The sequence below is a fragment of the Terrapene carolina genome, unplaced genomic scaffold (assembly GCF_002925995.2).
Source record: "Terrapene carolina triunguis isolate 2854851 unplaced genomic scaffold, T_m_triunguis-2.0 Scaffold58, whole genome shotgun sequence".
Taxonomy (NCBI): domain Eukaryota; kingdom Metazoa; phylum Chordata; order Testudines; family Emydidae; genus Terrapene; species Terrapene triunguis.
Window position 1 is genome coordinate 47,376,167 of NW_020664409.1, and position 18,744 is coordinate 47,394,910.

Below are 18,744 nucleotides of genomic sequence, written 5' to 3' on the forward strand. Positions count from 1 at the left end.
GGGGGGGGTTAGTTTGTTTTCTGCTGCTGCAGGTTAACAGGAAAACTGCAGCATTCAATGGGCTTTGCTTGGTATGAGGGAAAGGAGGGCGCAGAAGCCGAAAGACAATGGCTTACCATGGCAGCATGCAAGCCGAATTCTGTTGCCCAGACCTGCGTCTGTGATCTCTAACACCAAAGCCACAGGCACTCAATATTAAGATGCAAAATGTGACCTTGCACTGAAATAACATGTGCTATGTAATGTGAATAGTGTTGTTCACCGTGAAAGAGCATAAGCATTGTTCTGTAAAATGTATCTTTTTAAATACTTCTCTCCTTTTTTTCCCCTCCCTCCAGCAGCTGCAAATTTTTCAAGCCTCCCTCCTCCGTCCCAAAGGCTCTCTCAGATAAGGCGGAGAAAAAAAAAGGACACGAGACAACATGTTCTCGGAAATCATGGAATCGACCCGCAATGAAAGAGCTCATCTGAATGAATGGAAGGACACAGTATCAAAGTACAGGAAAGATGCCAGTGAACGTGAGGACAGGAGGGACCAACGTGAGGACATGAGGGACACTCGAGATAAGAGGTGGCAGCAGGAAGATCAGAGGAGGCAGGATACAACGCTGGGGCTGCTGCGTGAGCAAACAGACATGCTCCGGCATCTGGTGGAGCTTCAGGAACGGCAGCAGGATCACAGAGTGCCACTATAGCCCCTGTATAACCACCCTCCCCCCTCACCATGTTCCATAGCCTCTTCACCCAGACGTGTAAGAACGCGGGGGGGAGGCTCCGTGCACCCTCCCGTTCCACCCCAGTGGACAGCCCAAGCGAAAGGCTGTCATTACTTTAACCTTTTTTTAGTGGCCTTTTCCTTCCCTCAGATCCTCCTCCCAAACCCCACCCGGGCTACCTTGTCAGTTCTCTCCCTCTTTTTATAATTAATTAATAAAGAATAAATGATTTTTAAATTATAGTGACTTTATTTCCTTTGAAAGCAAGCTGTGATCGAAGGAGGAGGGTGGGTTGCTTACAGAGAATGAGTCAATAAAGGGGGCGGGTTTTCATCACGGAGAAAAAACAGATATTTCACACCGTAGCATGGCCAGTCATGAAACTGGTTTTCAAAGCTTCTCTGATGCACAGCGCTTCCTGGTGTGCTCTTCTAATCGCCCTGGTGTCTGGCTGCACGTAATCAGCAGCCAGGCGATTTGCCTCAGCCTCCCACCCTGCCATAAAGGTCTCCCCCTTACTTTCACAGAGATTGTGGAGCACACAGCAAGCAGCAATAACAATGGGGATATTGGTTTGGCTGAGGTCTGAGCGAGTCAGTAACATGCGCCAGCGACCTTTTAAACATCCAAATGCACATTCTACCACCATTCTGCACTTGCTCAGCCTGTAGTTGAACAGCTCCTGACTCCTGTCCAGGCTGCCTGTGTATGGCTTCATGAGCCATGGCATTAAGGGGTAGGCTGGGTCCCCAAGGATAATTATAGGCATTTCAACAACCCCAATGGTTATTTTCTGATCCGGGAAGTAAGTCCCTTGCTGCAGCCGTTTAAACAGAGTAGTGTTCCTGAAGACGCGAGCGTCATGAACCCTTCCCGGCCAGCCCACGTTGATGTTGGTGAAATGTCCCTTGTGATCCGCCAGTGCTTGCAGCACCATTGAAAAGTACCCCTTGCGGTTTATATACTGGCTGCCCTGGTGCTCCGGTGCCAAGATAGGGATATGGGTTCCATCTATCGCCCCACCACAGTTAGGGAATCCCATTGCAGCAAAGCCATCCACTATGACCTGCACGTTTCCCAGAGTCACTACCTTTGGTAGCAGCAGCTCAGTGATTGCTTTGGCTACTTGCATCACAGCAGCCCCCACAGTAGATTTGCCCACTCCAAATTGATTCCCGACTGACTGGTAGCTGTCTGGCATTGCAAGCTTCCACAGGGCTATCACCACTCACTTCTCAACTGTGAGGGCTGCTCTCATCTTGGTATTCTGGCGCATCAGGGCAGGGGAAAGCAAGTCACAAAGTTCCATGAAAGTGCCCTTACGCATGCGAAAGTTTTGCAGCCACTGGGAATCGTCCCACACCAGCAACACTATGCGGTCCCACCAGTCTGTGCTTGTTTCCCGGGCCCAGAATCGGCATTCCACGGCTAGAACCTGCCCCATTAACAACATGATCTCCAAAGCGCCGGGGCCCGCGGTTTGAGAGAATTCTGTGCCCATGTCCATGTCCTCATCACTCTCGTTGCCGCGCTGCCGCCGCCGCCTCCTCCGCACCTCGTTTTTCTGGTCCTGGTTCAGCATAAACTGCACGAGAATGCGCGAGGTGTTTACAATGTTCATGACTGCTGTCTTGAGATGAGCGGGCTCCATGCTTGCCGTGGTATGGCGTCTGCAGTGTTCACCCAGGAAAAAAGGAGGGAAACGGTTGTCTGCCGTTGCTGTCATGGAGGGAGGGGTGAGGCTGTACCCAGAACCACCTGCAACAATGTTTCCCCCCCCCCCCCCATCAGGCACTGGGATCTCAACCCAGAATTCCAATGGGCGGGGGAGACTGCGGGAACTATGGGATAGCTACCCACAGTGCAACGCTCCGGAAATCGACGCTAGTCCTGGTACATGGAAGCACACCGCCGAATTAATGTGCTTAGTGTGGCAGCATACATTCGACTTTATACAATCTGTTTCCAAAATTTGAATTCTGTAAATTCGGATTAATCCCGTAGTGTAGACATACCCAATGACTTGTATTCTTCACTATTTACCACTCCCCCAATTTTTGGGTCACCTGCAAAACTTTAACAATGATGATTTTATGTTTTCTTTCAGGTCATTGATAAAAATGTTAAATAGCATAGGACGCCAAATAGATCCCCGGGGGACCCCACTACAAATGCTCACTGATGATTCCCCACTTACAATTACATTAAGACCTTTTAGGTAGCCAGTTTTTAGTCCATTTAATGTGTGATATGTTGATTTTATATCATTCTAGTTTTTTTAACAAAAATGTCATGGGGTAGCAACTCAAATTGATAAAGGATAATAACTTTATAATACAGTAATTGATAATACCATTGTCAAGGTTCTTTTTGTCCCTAATACATTTTTAAAAACTACTTATTGTCCTTAACTCTGATGGCCATATATTTCTCCTTGTGTCCCTTGCTTCCTTTATCAACCTTAGAGAAGTCTAAGTATATTACCATCAACACTATTGCCTTTATCAGCCAAACTTCTAATCTCATCAAAAAGCATGATAGGATCTATTTTCCATAAACCCTTGTTGATTAAACACCAGAATTAATGGAGGGTAATATAGTTAATGCTAATCAAGTCCCACATCAGCCGCTCCATTATCTTGCCAAGATTGATGTCAGACTGACAGGCCTATAATTACCTGGGTCATCCCATTTACCCTTTTAAATATTGGAACATTAGCTTTCTTCCAGTCTTCTGGAACTTCCTCAGGCCTGGTCTACACTAGGAGTTTGTCAAATTTAGCGCCGTTACATCGAATTAACTCTGCACCCGTCCACACCACGAAGCTATTTAGTTCGACATAGAGCTCTCTTAAATTCGACTTCTGTACTCCTCCCCAATGAGGGGAGTAGCGCTAAATTCGACATGGCCATGTCGAATTAGGCTAGGTGTGGATGGAAATCGACGCTAATAGCTCCGGGAGCTATCCCACAGTGCACCACTCTGACGCTCTGGACAGCAGTCCGAGCTCGGATGCTCTGACCAGCCACACAGGAAAAGCCCCAGGAAAATTTGAATTCCTTTTCCTGTCTGGGCAGTTTGAATCTCATTTCCTGTTTGGACATCGTGGCGAGCTCAGCAGCACTGGCAACGATGCAGAGCTCTCCAGCAGAGATGGCCGTGCAATCTCAGAATAGAAAGAGGGCCCCAGCATGGACTGATCAGGAAGTCTTGGATCTGATCGCTGTGTGGGGCGATGAGTCCGTGCTTTCCGAGCTGCGCTCCAAAAGACAGAATGCAAAGATCTATGAGAAGATCTCTAAAGCCATGGCAGAGAGAGGATCCAGCCGGGATGCAACGCAGTGCCGTGTGAAAATCAAGGAGCTGAGGCAAGGCTACCAGAAGACCAAAGAGGCAAACGGACGCTCCGGATCCCAGCCCCAGACATCTCGTTTCTACGAGGCACTGCATTCCATCCTAGGTGCGGCCGCCACCACTACCCCACTAGTGACCGTGGACTCTGAGGATGGGATATTGTCGACGGCCGGTTCCTCGGACATGGTAGCGGACGGGGAAGATGAGGAAGGAGATGAGGAGGACGAGGCAGTCGACAGCGCTTACAACGCTGATTTCCCCGACAGCCAGGATCTCTTCATCACACTTACAGAGATCCCCTACCAACCGTCCCCAGCCGTTAACCCGGACACAGAATCAGAGGAAGGATCACCCAGTAAGTGTTTTAAACATGTAAACATTTATTTTTCACAGAACAGGAATATTAAGAATGGGTTTTTCATGATTACTTTGCCCTAGGCGCTTAACTGTTCACTCCCTGGCAGTGCAACTACTTAAAAAAAATCAAACAATGTCCGGTGTAGCATGATTGTTCTGCCCAAGCAGTTCTACTGTTTAGTCCCTGCCAGTGCAGCTACAGTAAAATCCGGTCTATATGTCCGGGGATAGAGCTGAAATCCTCCATTGACATCTCCACGAAGCTCTCCTGGAGGTAATTGGAAAGCCTTTGCATCAGGGTCCTGGGGAGAGCGGCCTTATTGGGTCCTCCGTAGTAGGAAACATTTCCGCACCAGGAGAGAAGCAAGTACTCCGGGATCATTGCCCTGCAGAGCATGGCGGCATACGGCCCTGGTCTTTGCAGGCTTTCCCGAAGCATCCTTTCTTTTTCCGTCTCGGAAATCCTCATCAGAGTGATGTCGCTCATGATGACCTGCTTTGAATTAGGTAGGGGAATGTTAGTATTGGGACTGCTTGCCTGTTCCTTTACAGAACTGTAACTGGCGGTTTACAGCCACGCGGTGGAGGCGGGAGAGGGGCAGCATACAGGGATCTTTCCCTGGGACAGCCGCGAGGGGGTGGGACAGGGGCAGAGTTCATGTTTGCCGGATTGCTGGCAGCAGGGACTGGCATTGCTTTCAATGTGAAAGGAGGCCAGTGCAACTATCAAAGTTTTAAGCAGCCACAAGTATACGGCTTACCATGTCGGCCTGCTACACAAATTCCGGTGTCCTGCCCCGCTTCTCTGATCTGCACTGCAAGATCCCAGGCACTGAATGCGAGGGCCAAAAATTCGACCTTGTCCTGAGTGCGCATGTGATAGGTGTTGTGCATGGTCTTGTTCACAGAGAAAGACTATGTTCTTTGTTCACAACGAAATTTATCTGAGGAATTCACTCCCTTTTTCCCATTCCCACAGCTGCGACTGTCTCACAACCTAGCCTGGCATCACACACCCAGAGGCTAGTGCAGATGAGGCGTAGGAAGAAGAGGACACGGGAGGACATGTTCTCGGAGCTTATGGGCTGCTCCCGAGCCCAGGCAGCCCAGCAGACACAGTGGAGGGATAACTTGTCCCAAATGCACCGAGCACACATGGAACGGGAGGAGAGGTGGCGGCAGGAAGACCAGCAGGCGACTCAAACGCTGCTTGGACTAATGAGGGCGCAAACGGACACGCTCCGGCGCCTTGTACATGTTCTGCAGGACCGGAGGCAGGAGGACAGAGCCCCGCTGCAGTCTATCTGTAACCGCCCTCCCCCGCCACCCAGTCCCATACCCCCCTCACCCAAAGTCCAAAGAAGGAGGGGCGGCAGAGTCCGTGAAAACTCTCACTCCACCCCTGCAGACTGCTCAAGCACCAGAAGGCTCTCATTCCCCAAAATTTGATAAGTCCTTTCCTTCCCGCCTCACCCAAGCCCCGGTCCCAGTTTCATCCCCCAGTTTCATGTGTAGTTGTTAATAAAAAATACGTTTCTGTTCATTACTGTTTCCATCATGTTCTTTAGAGGAGAGTCTGTCTGAAGGGGGGGGATGGGGGTTGGTAATTGGACAGGACAGGAGCAGGGCACACACACATTGCAGTCACTAGTTACCCTGGTCAGTCTGGGAGGTGGTTTTAGTGTTCTGTGGGGGGTGCTCTGTGACTTTGTGGCGGGGGAGGGCAGTTAGAGATCTTATGCAGCGGTCCTTATCCTGGATCACAGAGCCACACAGCAGGGGATCTGTAACCGTCCTCCCCCTGCCACAAAGTCACATAGGCCCCCCCTCCCCACACACACACACACAGTCCCGAACAGGAGGGGTGGCAGGCTCCGTTGAAACCACCAGTCCACCATTGCGGAGCCTGTCATTCCTGGAGTTTAGAAGCGTCATTTGCATCACTACACTACACCCGCTCCCCACCACAGTCTGCGTCCCAGGTTCAACACTTTCCCGCGAAAACAGTAATAAAGAAAACGGTGTTCATTAACAAAATTCAAGTCATTTTATTTTTAAACGTGTTTTGGAAGGGGGGGGGGGAACGGGGTATGTAAATGGAGAGGATACTGAAGATTTAGTGGGTAAAGAAACGGGGGCAGGTTCAGCTTCTCTGTACACAAACTGAAAAATCACAGGTTACCCTGCTCCCTCAGGAACCTAGCTTTCAAAGCCTCCCGGATGCACAGCGCGTCCCGCTGGGCTCTTCTAATCGCCCGGCTGTCAGGCTGGGTGTAATCAGCAGCCAGGCTATTTGCCTCAACCTCCCACCCTGCCATAAAGGTCTCCCCCTTGCTCTCACAGAGATTGTGGAGCACACAGCAAGCTGCAATAACAATGGGGATATTGGTTCCGCTGAGATCACAGTGAGTCAGTAAGCTTCTCCATCTCCCCTTGAGACGGCCAAAAGTACACTCCACCACCATTCTGCACTTGCTCAGCCGGTAGTTGAAGAGTTCTTTTTCAGTGTCCAGGGCGCCAGTATAGGGTTTCATGAGCCAGGGCATTAGCGGGTAGGCTGGGTCCCCGAGGATCACTGTAGGCATCTCCACATCCCCAAGACTTATTTTGTGGTCCGGGAAGTAAATACCTTCCTGCAGCCATCTAAACAGACCTGAGTTCCTGAAAACACGAGCGTCATGAACCTTGCCTGGCCATCCGACGTTGATGTTTGTAAACCGTCCCCGATGGTCCACCAGTGCTTGCAGCACCATTGAAAAGTAGCCCTTTCGGTTAATGTACTGGCTGGCCTGGTGGTCCGGTCCCAGGATAGGGATGTGAGTTCCATCTATAGCCCCACCGCAGTTTGGGAATCCCATCGCGGCGAAGCCATCTATGATGACCTACGCGTTTCCCAGGGTCACTACCTTTGAGAGCAGTACCTCAACGATTGCGTTGGCTACTTGCATCACAACAACCCCCACGGTAGATTTGCCCACGCCAAAGTGGTTCGCGACTGACCGGTAGCTGCCTGGCGTTGCAAGTTTCCAGAGGGCTATGGCTACTCGCTTCTGGACAGTCAGGGCTGCTCGCATCCGGGTGTCATTGCGCTTCAGGGCAGGGGACAGCAACTCACAAAGTTCCATGAAAGTCCCCTTCCGCATGCGAAAGTTTCGCAGCCACTGTGATTCATCCCAGACCTGCAGCACTATGCGGTCCCACCAGTCCGTGCTTGTTTCCCAGGCCCAGAATCGCCGTTCCACATCCATATGACCCATTGCCACCGTGATGGCCTCGGCGCTGGGTCCCATGCTTTCTGACAGGTCTGGGCCACTCTCAGACTTCAGGTCCTCACCGCGCTGCCGTAGCCTCCTCGCCCGATTTCTCAGCATCTGCCTCTGGGAAAGGTGGATGATAAGCTGCGAGGCGTTGACAGCGGCCACAACTGCAGCGATGGTCGCAGCGGGCTCCATGCTCGCAGTGCTGTGGCATCCGCGCTGTCACTGACCAGAAAAGTGCGCAAACTGATTTCCCGCCGGCGCTTTCAGGGAGGAAGGGCGGTAGTGACGGACGGATGACGACCGTTACCCAAAAACACCCTCGACACATTTTTTTACCCAGAAGGCATTGGCGGCTCGACCCAGAATTCCAATGGGCAGCGGGGACTGCGGGAACTGTGGGATAGCTGCCCACAGTGCACCGCTTCCAATGTCGACGCTTTCCCCGTTAGTGTGGACTCACAAAGTCAAATTACCGTCCTTAGTGTGGACACACGTTCGACTTTGCAATATCGATTCCACATATTCGATTTAAGTAAAATCGAACTACTCTCGTAGTGTAGACATACCCTCAGTGTTCCAAGACCTATTGAAAGTCAGCATTAAGAGCCCAGCAAGCTCCTCAGTGAGCTCTTTTAAAGTTATTGGATGCAAATCAGGACTTGCTGATATAAAAATGTCTAACTTTAGTAGCTGCTGTTTAATAATCTCCCAAGATACTAGAGGAATAGCAAGTGTTATTATATATGACGTCACTACTTCTGTTTTTCTCCCAAATACAGAAGAGAAATATGTATTGAACACTTCTTCCTTTTCTGCATTATTATTGATAATTCCACAATCTCCATACAGTAATGGATAATACCATTGTCAAGGTTCTTTTTGTCCCTAATACATTTTTAAAAACTACTTATTGTTTAGAAATTAACTGAATTTGAAGAGTGATTATTTAGAAGCTTTATACAGTAACTACAGCTTTGTTTTAAGCAGAAAGTCAACTCCTACCATACCTCTCCCTCATTAAAATTCCTTCTTCAGTGATAGTAACCTGTCCTACCAGATCACCTAAAGTACAATCAGAACCTTGTAACACTCAGGTAGGTAACTCACTTGAGTAATTCCAAAAAGCATTTCACCTACTACTCTGATTTACTAGTCTTCTGCATATTGGACATTTTGTAAGCATTAGCACCAAGCTTCAGCCCAGGGCTGCAAACCTCTTTCCTGTTGTAACATCCCAAGATTTGGAAGGGGACCAGACTGGTGCTGCCATGCAGAGATCACAAATCAGATTAAATAAAATTTAACTGGAGACTGTGGTCTAAATGAGGAAAGTGCATTTCCCAACAGAAATTACTGGAATTCCATTACATAAGGACGGGGGGGAAAGGCTAAAAAACATGACTGGACTGCTTTCTCAGTCAGAGAAAAAGAAGAGAATAGAGGAACGAGGCCTGAAGACGATTGCTCATGTTTACTGGGTTATTTATGTGTTGGCAAAATTGAGCTTGAACCTCCAAAACAACCAACCACCAGTTATCAAACTGTACTCCACAACATTTGTTTTTTAAATTAAAGCTTCCAGGGGAGCACTCAGTCCTTCCTCTCACGTTCCCCTTATAAGTTAAGTCAGAAGCAATAGGGATAGAATTGACACTTAATGGTCCAATCTGTGAGAGTCTCTTCTTCATGATTTGACTTCAAGAAGCTAACTGTAAATCCTACTGTTAATTGAATTGTCTCGTTAGACTGACCTCGCACTGGGTAAGGCAACTCCCATCTTTTCATGTGCTGTGTATTTATACCTGCTACTGTATTTTCCACTCCATGCATCTGATGAAGTGGGTTCTAGCCCACGAAAGCTTATGCCCAAATAAATTTTTTAGTCTCTAAGGTGCCACAAGGACTCCTCGTTGTTTTTGTAAATCTTGTGCACAAAATATGGGGCAGATCCTCAGCCCTAGCTAAGTCCCCTATGTGCTGCTCCACTTCTATACCATCTCTCTCCCTCCACCTATTTATGGGGCAATATTGGTCTAGCAGTCCTGGGTTTCTAGGGCCCTATGCCAGCTGGTATAAACTAGAACAGCTTCCTTATTGCAGAAAGCAGGAAGGTAGTTTAGAGACACATTGAGCACCCCACTGTACCCAGCATGAGCATGCTAATCCCATTCATTTAAGTGGAAGTTCTGCACACATCTAAAGGTAAAAGTAGGCCTTAAGAGTGCAATTTGGCTAAGTGGTAATATGCAATACATTCAATTTGGTTAAGTGGTAACAATTTATACAGAACACTGAGGGGGGTAAACACCAACAACAGAGGGGGAATAGCTAAAGGGCTGTTGCTGACAGAAGTGAGCTGAATTTAAAATGGGAAAAGTTAGGCTATATATCTGGGAAAACTTTTCCTAACAATAAAAGCTATTTGTCCGTGGAACAGTCTGCAAAGAACACTGATGGAAACCCCATTGTTTTGAATCAGATTTGACAAGGCACCAGCAAATGTACAAAATGAAACTGTCTCCTTTTAGCAGAGATGGACTGGATGACCTAATGAGTCTTTCCATCTCTAACTTGTACACAGCGATAGCCTAGTTATGAACCCCAAATAAATTTGCAGTGAACCAGAATGGCACATCCCCAATCAGTATGTGATAAGTACAGATTGACATTTACTACCATTAAACTGTGAAGTGCATAAACATAAAAATATACTCATGACCCGAAAAATGTGAGACCACCGTTTAGTCTCCACCTACATGTGCTCAGAAATCAATGTTCCTTTACTCAAGTCCTCCTTATACAGTGAATACTCCTTCTGATTTGTACAGTAGATTGCTTACATTTATAATCTCTCTGTAGGAGATAAAGAATTGTATTGTGTGAGATGAAGGGAGGAGGATTATAATAAAACAATGCTTGAGGGCTAAAAAGTGTACTAGGGGAAATTGCTTTGTATGGTTAATTACGTAATATTGATTTTTTAATACACGTGTTATTACCCTGTCACTACAGCAATGCACAGTTAGCTTGAAAATCTCTTCCTAGTAACTCTGTATGTTGTTACTAACACCCCCTCTCCACCTCCAAACTATTATAATCATCAGTGCTTAACTTTTTAAATTGCATTGCATCTGTCTCAAAACCCCATGCACAATCATAAGCAATTCCAAAGCATGGAGTGCTCAAAATAGACTGAATTTAAACATGCAGTTTAAAGTCATAATAAAATAGGTGTGTGTTTCACAATACTTCTTTTCTATTATACTGCTGAGCCATAGCATCCCAGCTTCTACTTTTATTGCACTTTATCCAAGCCACTTGTGAGTAATCTAGTCTAGTAGTCAACATTTCGATATGCTTGCATGTACTAGCCAGTCTGGAATACATTTATTCAGACACTGCTCTCTATCTGCTCTACAATACCATTTTAGATTTGAATTTTCAGGACTGCTAAGATGAAGTGAAAAAATGATGTCTTGTGAAAGATCTCATTTCTTCGTCATGAAAACTAGGAGTTGTTTCAAATGGGAAGAATCCCATAAGAAACATGCAGTTATATAGGAATTTAAGTTTTCCATCCAGTTTAACAAGTTACAGATTGATTATTGTATCTGGAAAGCATAAACTGCATAAGAAAGTGAAAAATCACATTTTACTATGAGAACATTTGATTTGAGTTTATAGTGTACATAGCTGATTTGAATTAACATGAAAAGGCAGCAAATGTTTTTAAAATCTTGCCACTTCTAGAGGTTGTCTGAAACAGATTAAATCCTTCATCCATAGGACATACATTGCTTCCCCCACTACAAAGAGGATGGAAACTTCTCCCATACTGTTTCTACAGCAGCAGCAGGTTCCCAGTACTTGGGAAGGATTTTCAGGCCTTGTTCACAATCATCAGCCAGACAGAGCACAGCACTGAATGGTATTCTCGTCAGAGGCTGTCAAATACCATTTCTTAAATATTTCAGGAAAAAAAGACATTAGTGACTCTGAACATTATTAACACCACAGAACTTTCAGCTCCTAATAGTCAGGCCTTGGAACTGAAGCCAAGTCTCTCAAATGGCAGTGCAGAGCAATACCGATTTATGGTTAAAGTTTTAGAACTTAACAACCGCCTATGTCCTCTTATCCCCTTGTTTACAACTGCACCTTGGAATCTTGAATCAAAAACTTACTTTAAAAAAAAAAAATCTTCCATCATTCAGACACACTTGTCAATGTAGGTTTGTTTATGAACATTACACTGCAAACCTTGACTTAGAATGAGAGAGCAATGAAGGAACATCATTCCAGAAGAAAAAAAACAGTGCATTCACTTTGTAAGACATCTAAAGATTAAACAAGTGTTGGGACTATCAATTTCCAGAGGATAGCTAAGTGAAATTGTAAACACCACACTGTGAAACTCAATAGAGAACCAGTGAAATCCATTCTGATTTACACAGTTAGAAGACATTTTGCAAACTGTGATTACACTGCATCAGTTATAGAATATGACCATCATGAAACATTTAAATTCTAGTTTTTAAGCATACTTGAGTGAAATGTGTTCCACTGAACTCTTGAAAGTCTGATAACTTAATTCAATTAGCAGAAAAGCAGGAAGGAAATAGAAGCCAAAGTGTTAATTTTTCATGTCAGCACAATTTCTTGTAGAATTTTAAACACTGGGTTCATCAGAATTATTATTTCATCATCACATTACAGAGATAAATATTTCAGCTAAAGAGGATCAGTTATTTTTCAAAAAATCTGTAATCTGGATTCTATACAATTTCTCATAGATAATATTAACTAAAGTAAGTTTTCACATACCAGTTGTGAACCATCAGCTTCTGTACAGCCAGTAGGGCATTATAGCGAACTTGCTGGTCTTCGTGATGTATGTGGTTCATTACTAGCTGTTTACCACCAAGCTGCTCAATCACTCTGAAAAAGACACACATTTTAAAATATCTTGCAATTACTTCAACCTCTGCCTGCTAACGATCAGATAATCCTAACTGCTTAGTACCAAGGGATTCAAACAGCAGGTTTATAAGTCACAAAGTGAATGGTAAATGCCATCAATTTTCTAGGGGATCCATCTTATTTCATATTCACTGCATATGTGAGGATTCCCTGTATTTCTAAGTATGCATGTATACATACTCATTGCTGCTGCTTCTTAAATAAGAAAGTACTACTACTACTACTACAACAACAAAAATCCCAAACACCAGGGGAAAAAAGCAAAACTAATCCTAAACTGACCTCTAAAGGGATAGTGCTGAGTACTAGAACAAAGCTACAAGCTCTTACCACAACCCGAGTCTATAACCAATTTTGGTCCCAACCCCCAGCAATTACCAACCAAAAAGGAGGTTCCCAACACAAGAGTGTACAAACTCCCAGGAGCCTCTCACACACGGAAGCTCTAATTCCTTAGCATTCCCTGTTCAGACTGAATATCCTGTCCATGATACCCCATCATCAAAATGGAGATGGATACAATTCCCCCAGCCCACATGGAGAGAATCCTGAACTCCCTTCAGTTTTATGGGATTCATTCTCATACATCTCACATGCCAACCAAAACTGAAAAATCCTTCCTTCATGAGGGATCCATCTAACTCTCCCCAAAGAAGGAATGCCATCCATTCTTGCCCTCCCCACCGACTGCTGCTCAGTCCCAGAGACTCAAGCAGCGTGGCCAAGAGAATGAAGTGAGCCAAACTCCTTGCTGACCTTGTGAGGCCTCACTGAAAGTCAATATCGCAATGAAATGCCGTGCCAAAAATTCTCCATAAATGAATCTCAAACCCACAAACCCCCCATAGTTTCCACAAATCCAAAACCATTCCCCTCTAATTCCCGCAGCAACATGCTTGTCACAAGAAGTGGCCCTCTCCCTATTGACCTTCCATTTGAAAGCATGCCACTACTTCTAATCACAAGTGGGCAGGGAAGTCCCATTATAAAAAAGAGGGAGGGGAAGTCACTGCCTCTCAGACAAAATCCCTGGCTGGTAGTTCAGTTTTTCCCCCTATGCCTCCCCAAGCGGCCATTTTACATACTGCAGCAACAGCTTTAAAGATCAAAAATAAAACACACCAGTTTTTTATTTGATCTTCTATTGCTTTAAAACACAAACATGCCTATTATGGTGTCAAAATTATGATTACTTTGGTACAATAGCCTATGCTGTTGTCAGGACAGCCAACATCTGTGAACTGTGCAATAAATACCAATCTAGGTGGCCTCTTACATTGTATGAAGTATTTCTGAACCTACAGTAAATAACTGTAGCATTCCTAGCACTTTCACTGAAGTTAATATTGCTAAAGTCTTTGGCAGTTCTTGAACATAAGAAAAGCTAGGACGGTTTGCCAAGGGGCTGACAGAGCCTTTTACTGCAGGTTCTCTGAATGATACTAAAAACATTATAGTTTCTCATCTTGCCCTAGATGATGTACATATAAGGTGATAATGCACAAAGTGGGTGAGGAAATACCTTTTATTAGACCAACTTTTTTCTGTTGGTGAGTGACAAGCTTTCGAGCTTACACAGAGCTCTTCTTTGGGTCTTGGTTTGAAGAAGAGCTCTGTGTAAGCTCAAAAACTTGTCTCTCCACCAACAGAAGTTGATCCAATAAAAGATATTCACTCACCCAACCTTGTCTCTAATATTCTGGGACCAACCCACCTACAATAACACTGCATATAAAAGAGTCCCAGGTATTCGAGAGATCAATAGTGGCCTTTGCTAGAAATCATGGCGGTGCTTTGTGCAGATAAAAGATAAGAAAAAATTATGCATCAAATCTGAGGGTTCAGCAATACCAATTTCTGCTGGAATGTATCAACTGTATTGCTTATTTCCATGGATTCACAGATTCAAGGTGCTTAACCTCCAGACCACTTATTTTTGACAAGTCTTATGGGACAAATTTTGAAAGTCTGTTTATCATGAAATCTTATTACTTTTCCTGCATCTCTGAGAGACTAGGGATGTGTGCATTTAAACAACAGACAAAATGGAGCAGACCCTTTATAGTATTTTCCATTTGAAAAAATGTAAACAGTGTTCTATTTCTTAATGCTGCATTTTCATTTACCAAGATATTTTTCTGTAGCATTTTAACGCTGCACTAATCTTTGGAAACAGCAACAAACATTTGTTCAAAAATCAGTGATCCTAAATCATCAAAATTTGTCATGTGCCATCATTTTATATGTGGATAATTAAGCTGGTATTGGTCACTGCACAAGACTTCCAATTGAAAATGATCTTGAAAATGTTACATCTGCATATTGTAGTTTAATATTTCTTTAATGTACTTTAAAATGTGTAATGAGCAACAAGTAATTTTATTAGCCACAGATATTGTAATTATCTAATGTTTTAAAGTAGTCTGCATTGCTTTAGACCTCTGGCAAGAGGGATCTGGCAGGGCATCGTCTTGTCCAATATTCATTGGGACTTTCATATATTGATGATACAAATAATGATGAAAGGGAGACAGTGAGTTGGATATGACGACAGTAGCACTCTATGTCCACACTGTAATCAAACACCCGCAGCTGGCCTGGGTCAGCTGACTTGGGCACAGGGGCTATAAAATTGCTGTTTAGGCTCGGGCTGGAGCCTGAGCTCTGGGACTATCCCCCTAGTAGGGTTCCAGAGCCTGGGCTCCAGCCCGAGCCCAAACATCTACATTGCAATTTTATTGGCCCATAGCACAACCCCCATGAGCCAAGTCAGCTGACATGGGTCAGCTGCAGGTATTTGATCGCAGTGTAGACATATGAGGCCCCAATCAGGGCCCCATTGAATCACATGGTATACAAACACATAGCAAGAGAGTCCCTTCTCCCCAACAAATTTAAAAGCCATTCAGATTTAGTAACTCTGAATGTGTGACATAGAATGACATCTAGAAAGAAAAACTGGACATGACATTTAACTCAAATAAGATGAAAATATTTCCTGAACTTTAACATCTACCAAAGGCATGCACCTCACTTGCTCCAAAATGGTTTGTTGCACCTTCTAAGTCTTATTGGATCCATAAACTATGTGCTTGAACACAACAGAAGTAGCCAGTAGCACCCATCATCTGCAGCGTGCAGAGACTAACGTCATTCCTCTCTATTACACACCTCACAAATGTCATCCACACTTCTGTCACTTCTATACTAATTTCTGTGCAAACACTCCAGTTTTATGCCAGTACAGGCTGGTACTTGTCAGTCCTCATGCTAGTATATGCAAACACATACAGCTATGTACACTTTTTCCAAGCCACATTCCAAAGCCTTGATCCTATAAGCTTCTCTGTGCAGGTAATAATCACTGCAGTCAATGGGACTCCTCACAGGTGTAATATTTGCCTATGTGGAGCAGCTAGTCGTATTGGGGCTTCAGAAAGGCAAATTTCTTCAGCTGCTGTATATTCACAGATGTGGATTTAAGTGTGTAAATATATAAAGTCACTTAAGTATGCATATTTCATGCTCATCTCTCATTCTGTCACTCAACCAATCAGCATTTTCCTCACCAAATCCAGGAATTCAGTCTAGCTTTCCCCAGCACAATTTCCTCTCCCAGTCCTCTTGTATAATCCCAATATCTCTGCTCTCTACTGAACTCCAGTGCCCCATTTCCCTTCCACACCAGCCCACAAAACCATTCCCCTAACAACCAGATTCACTGGCTTGCAAAATGACAGTAGCTACTCTCAGCTAACCCACACTCCCAACAAGTGTTCCAATCAAACCAACAGGAATCTCTCCCCCTGGACATTCCAATATCTCAAAATTAAATAATGTATTCCCCTTCTCTCCCCATGCCTCATTCTCTCTGCCAAGCCTCACAAAAACAATGAAGGAAAGGAAATATCTACTCATACTATACATTGGAGAGGTAGAGTCTACATAGTTATTTAAAATTCGGCATTGTTGTCTGTCAATTGTTCCTCCCGAAATCTCCTTAGTAGATTAGCATATAATGTGAATGGCCAATTTATTGAGGTACATTTATATTTTTATTGCATATTGCTCTCACGTGCCTTAGAAAAAGCAATTAAGAGCAATATCCTGTGAAAAGATTAGTGATGCACTCATATCTTTTGCATATTAACTTGTAGCATGCTACTGTACCTCGCATGAGTACTCTGTATTACTGTGACTACCCTATTTATACTTGAAAAACAATAAACTGTTGAATAATTTGTAATTGATGAGCAGTACAATTATTTTTAAGTTAAGCAGCAACAAAATATGGCATTATTGTGCGACTTCATCACCTTCACCCACATTACATTTTCTAACTTGGCCATAACAGTACATGAAACTCCAAGGAACATTATTCAAAAATGTTATTTTACACAATTTTAAGATACTTTGTACAAAGTAAATGCTTTCCAAGACATACCACTGTTATATGTCAAAGTCCTCAACATGAATACTAAAAATTCTTAATAGCACAGGAGGTTCCTAAAAGCTTTATTCCTGCTTAAGGCCTCCTCCCACCTTCCCAAGAGAAAAAACAATACACAAAACAATGTTGTGAAATACAACCAATAGCTTGTTCACATTCTAGGGCTTTGACTTTTATAATATATTGAATAGCGAAAAAGGGGTGAAAAAAGGATGTTAAGCTCAAATGCACCCCTCTCCCAGGTCAAAAATTAAAATTAAAATTCTCTCATCACAAATAATGCTGAGGTGACAAACACTACAGTGGAGCAACATTGGAGCTGAGAATCTGAAGTCAAGAAATCCAGTATTATCTTTCTTAAATCAAGTGTTACTTGTACATATGCAATATTTTTTATTACTATGCCTGGTGTATGCCTTAATACAGAAGTTCAAGCTCTAAAAGCAACAGCTACAGTAGGCAACCCAACTTCAAATAGTTTCCTTCTCAAATCTATGACCAACTCACGTGCTTGTTTTAATCGCCCCCTCCTCCTCTTCTGCTTCTTTCTCCCTCAAAGCTGGATAAAGGAAACCAACTAGCTGACAAGTCACAAGCACCCTGTACTGGGCGTGAATGACTTTCACTGTGAAATAAGGAGCTGAGTAGTAGCATGAGCAAAGAGAAAGAAACCTGAATTCATGCAATCCATTGTCAGTTGACAAGCAAGAAGCTCGCATAAGTTAAGTGGAATTCAGCAGTGGAACAAGGAAGATTATGCCAGCAGAAGGCATTAACATGTACCACACTGCATGTACAAGACCAGGCTAAGGTCAGAGAGCTGTTCCTCAAGAAGTTCCCTAGCCTTAGAAGTTAAAGAAGAGGGTGCTCCATGTGTCGTTCTTCCTATAATAACCACGTTGACAGATCTCAGCTGAGTCACAAGTGTATACCTTATACGATGACACTCACGGTGATTTCTTTAAACACCCAAAGGGTTGGGGACCTCTTCCTAGCTGAGACCTGCCTCTTCCTTCTCTTGCCAGAGGTGTGCAGGAGAATATGGAGTTCCCTCTGATCCCCCCTGACAGACAGACACTGAGCATGCCTTTATAGTAGACTGACTATAGAAATGCTAATAAGTTGGGTTACATGCAAATACTTATAAATATATGGTCATAGCCTTTGGTGGTATAAATCAGCGTAATTCCATTGATTTTAATGGAGCTACACCACTTATACCAGTTGAGGATCTGGTCCATAATTTCTAAATGGTAAATATCTTGAATTTTCCTTAAATTGACGTAGTGTTATGAAATAACCTAACCAAAAGAATAAAAACAGAAGTAATGAACATTGGTCTTAGACAAACAAGAGAAGGGATTATCAATAGCTAGGATGGTAATTCTAGCACTCTGTTGAATGCAACTAATAACTGAAGAACTTTTAGCTTTTACATATTTAAGCTCTACCGTCTTTACAGGCTTCAAGTTCTAAGGACAAAAGTTTTAAACAACTAAAATTTTTGCAAAACAATGGAATTCTTCTATTTTTCTGAACCAGTGAACAGCCTTCAATGTCATAAGATTCACTGAAAATGAAAATCGCCAATATGATTCCCACATCTAGATGCAAATTTGATAACTT

General features: G+C 44.0%; 1 protein-coding gene across 1 annotated transcript in view; it reads right to left on the bottom strand.

Moving 5' to 3' along the window:
• Positions 1 to 18,744, bottom strand: part of ATP6V1H (ATPase H+ transporting V1 subunit H) — an 86,839-nt gene that overhangs the window by 11,647 nt on the left and 56,448 nt on the right. The window contains exon 13 of the mRNA XM_026662024.1: positions 12,513 to 12,626. Within this exon, the coding sequence (XP_026517809.1) occupies positions 12,513 to 12,626 (114 nt within the window). The remainder of the gene's footprint in view (positions 1 to 12,512; positions 12,627 to 18,744) is intronic.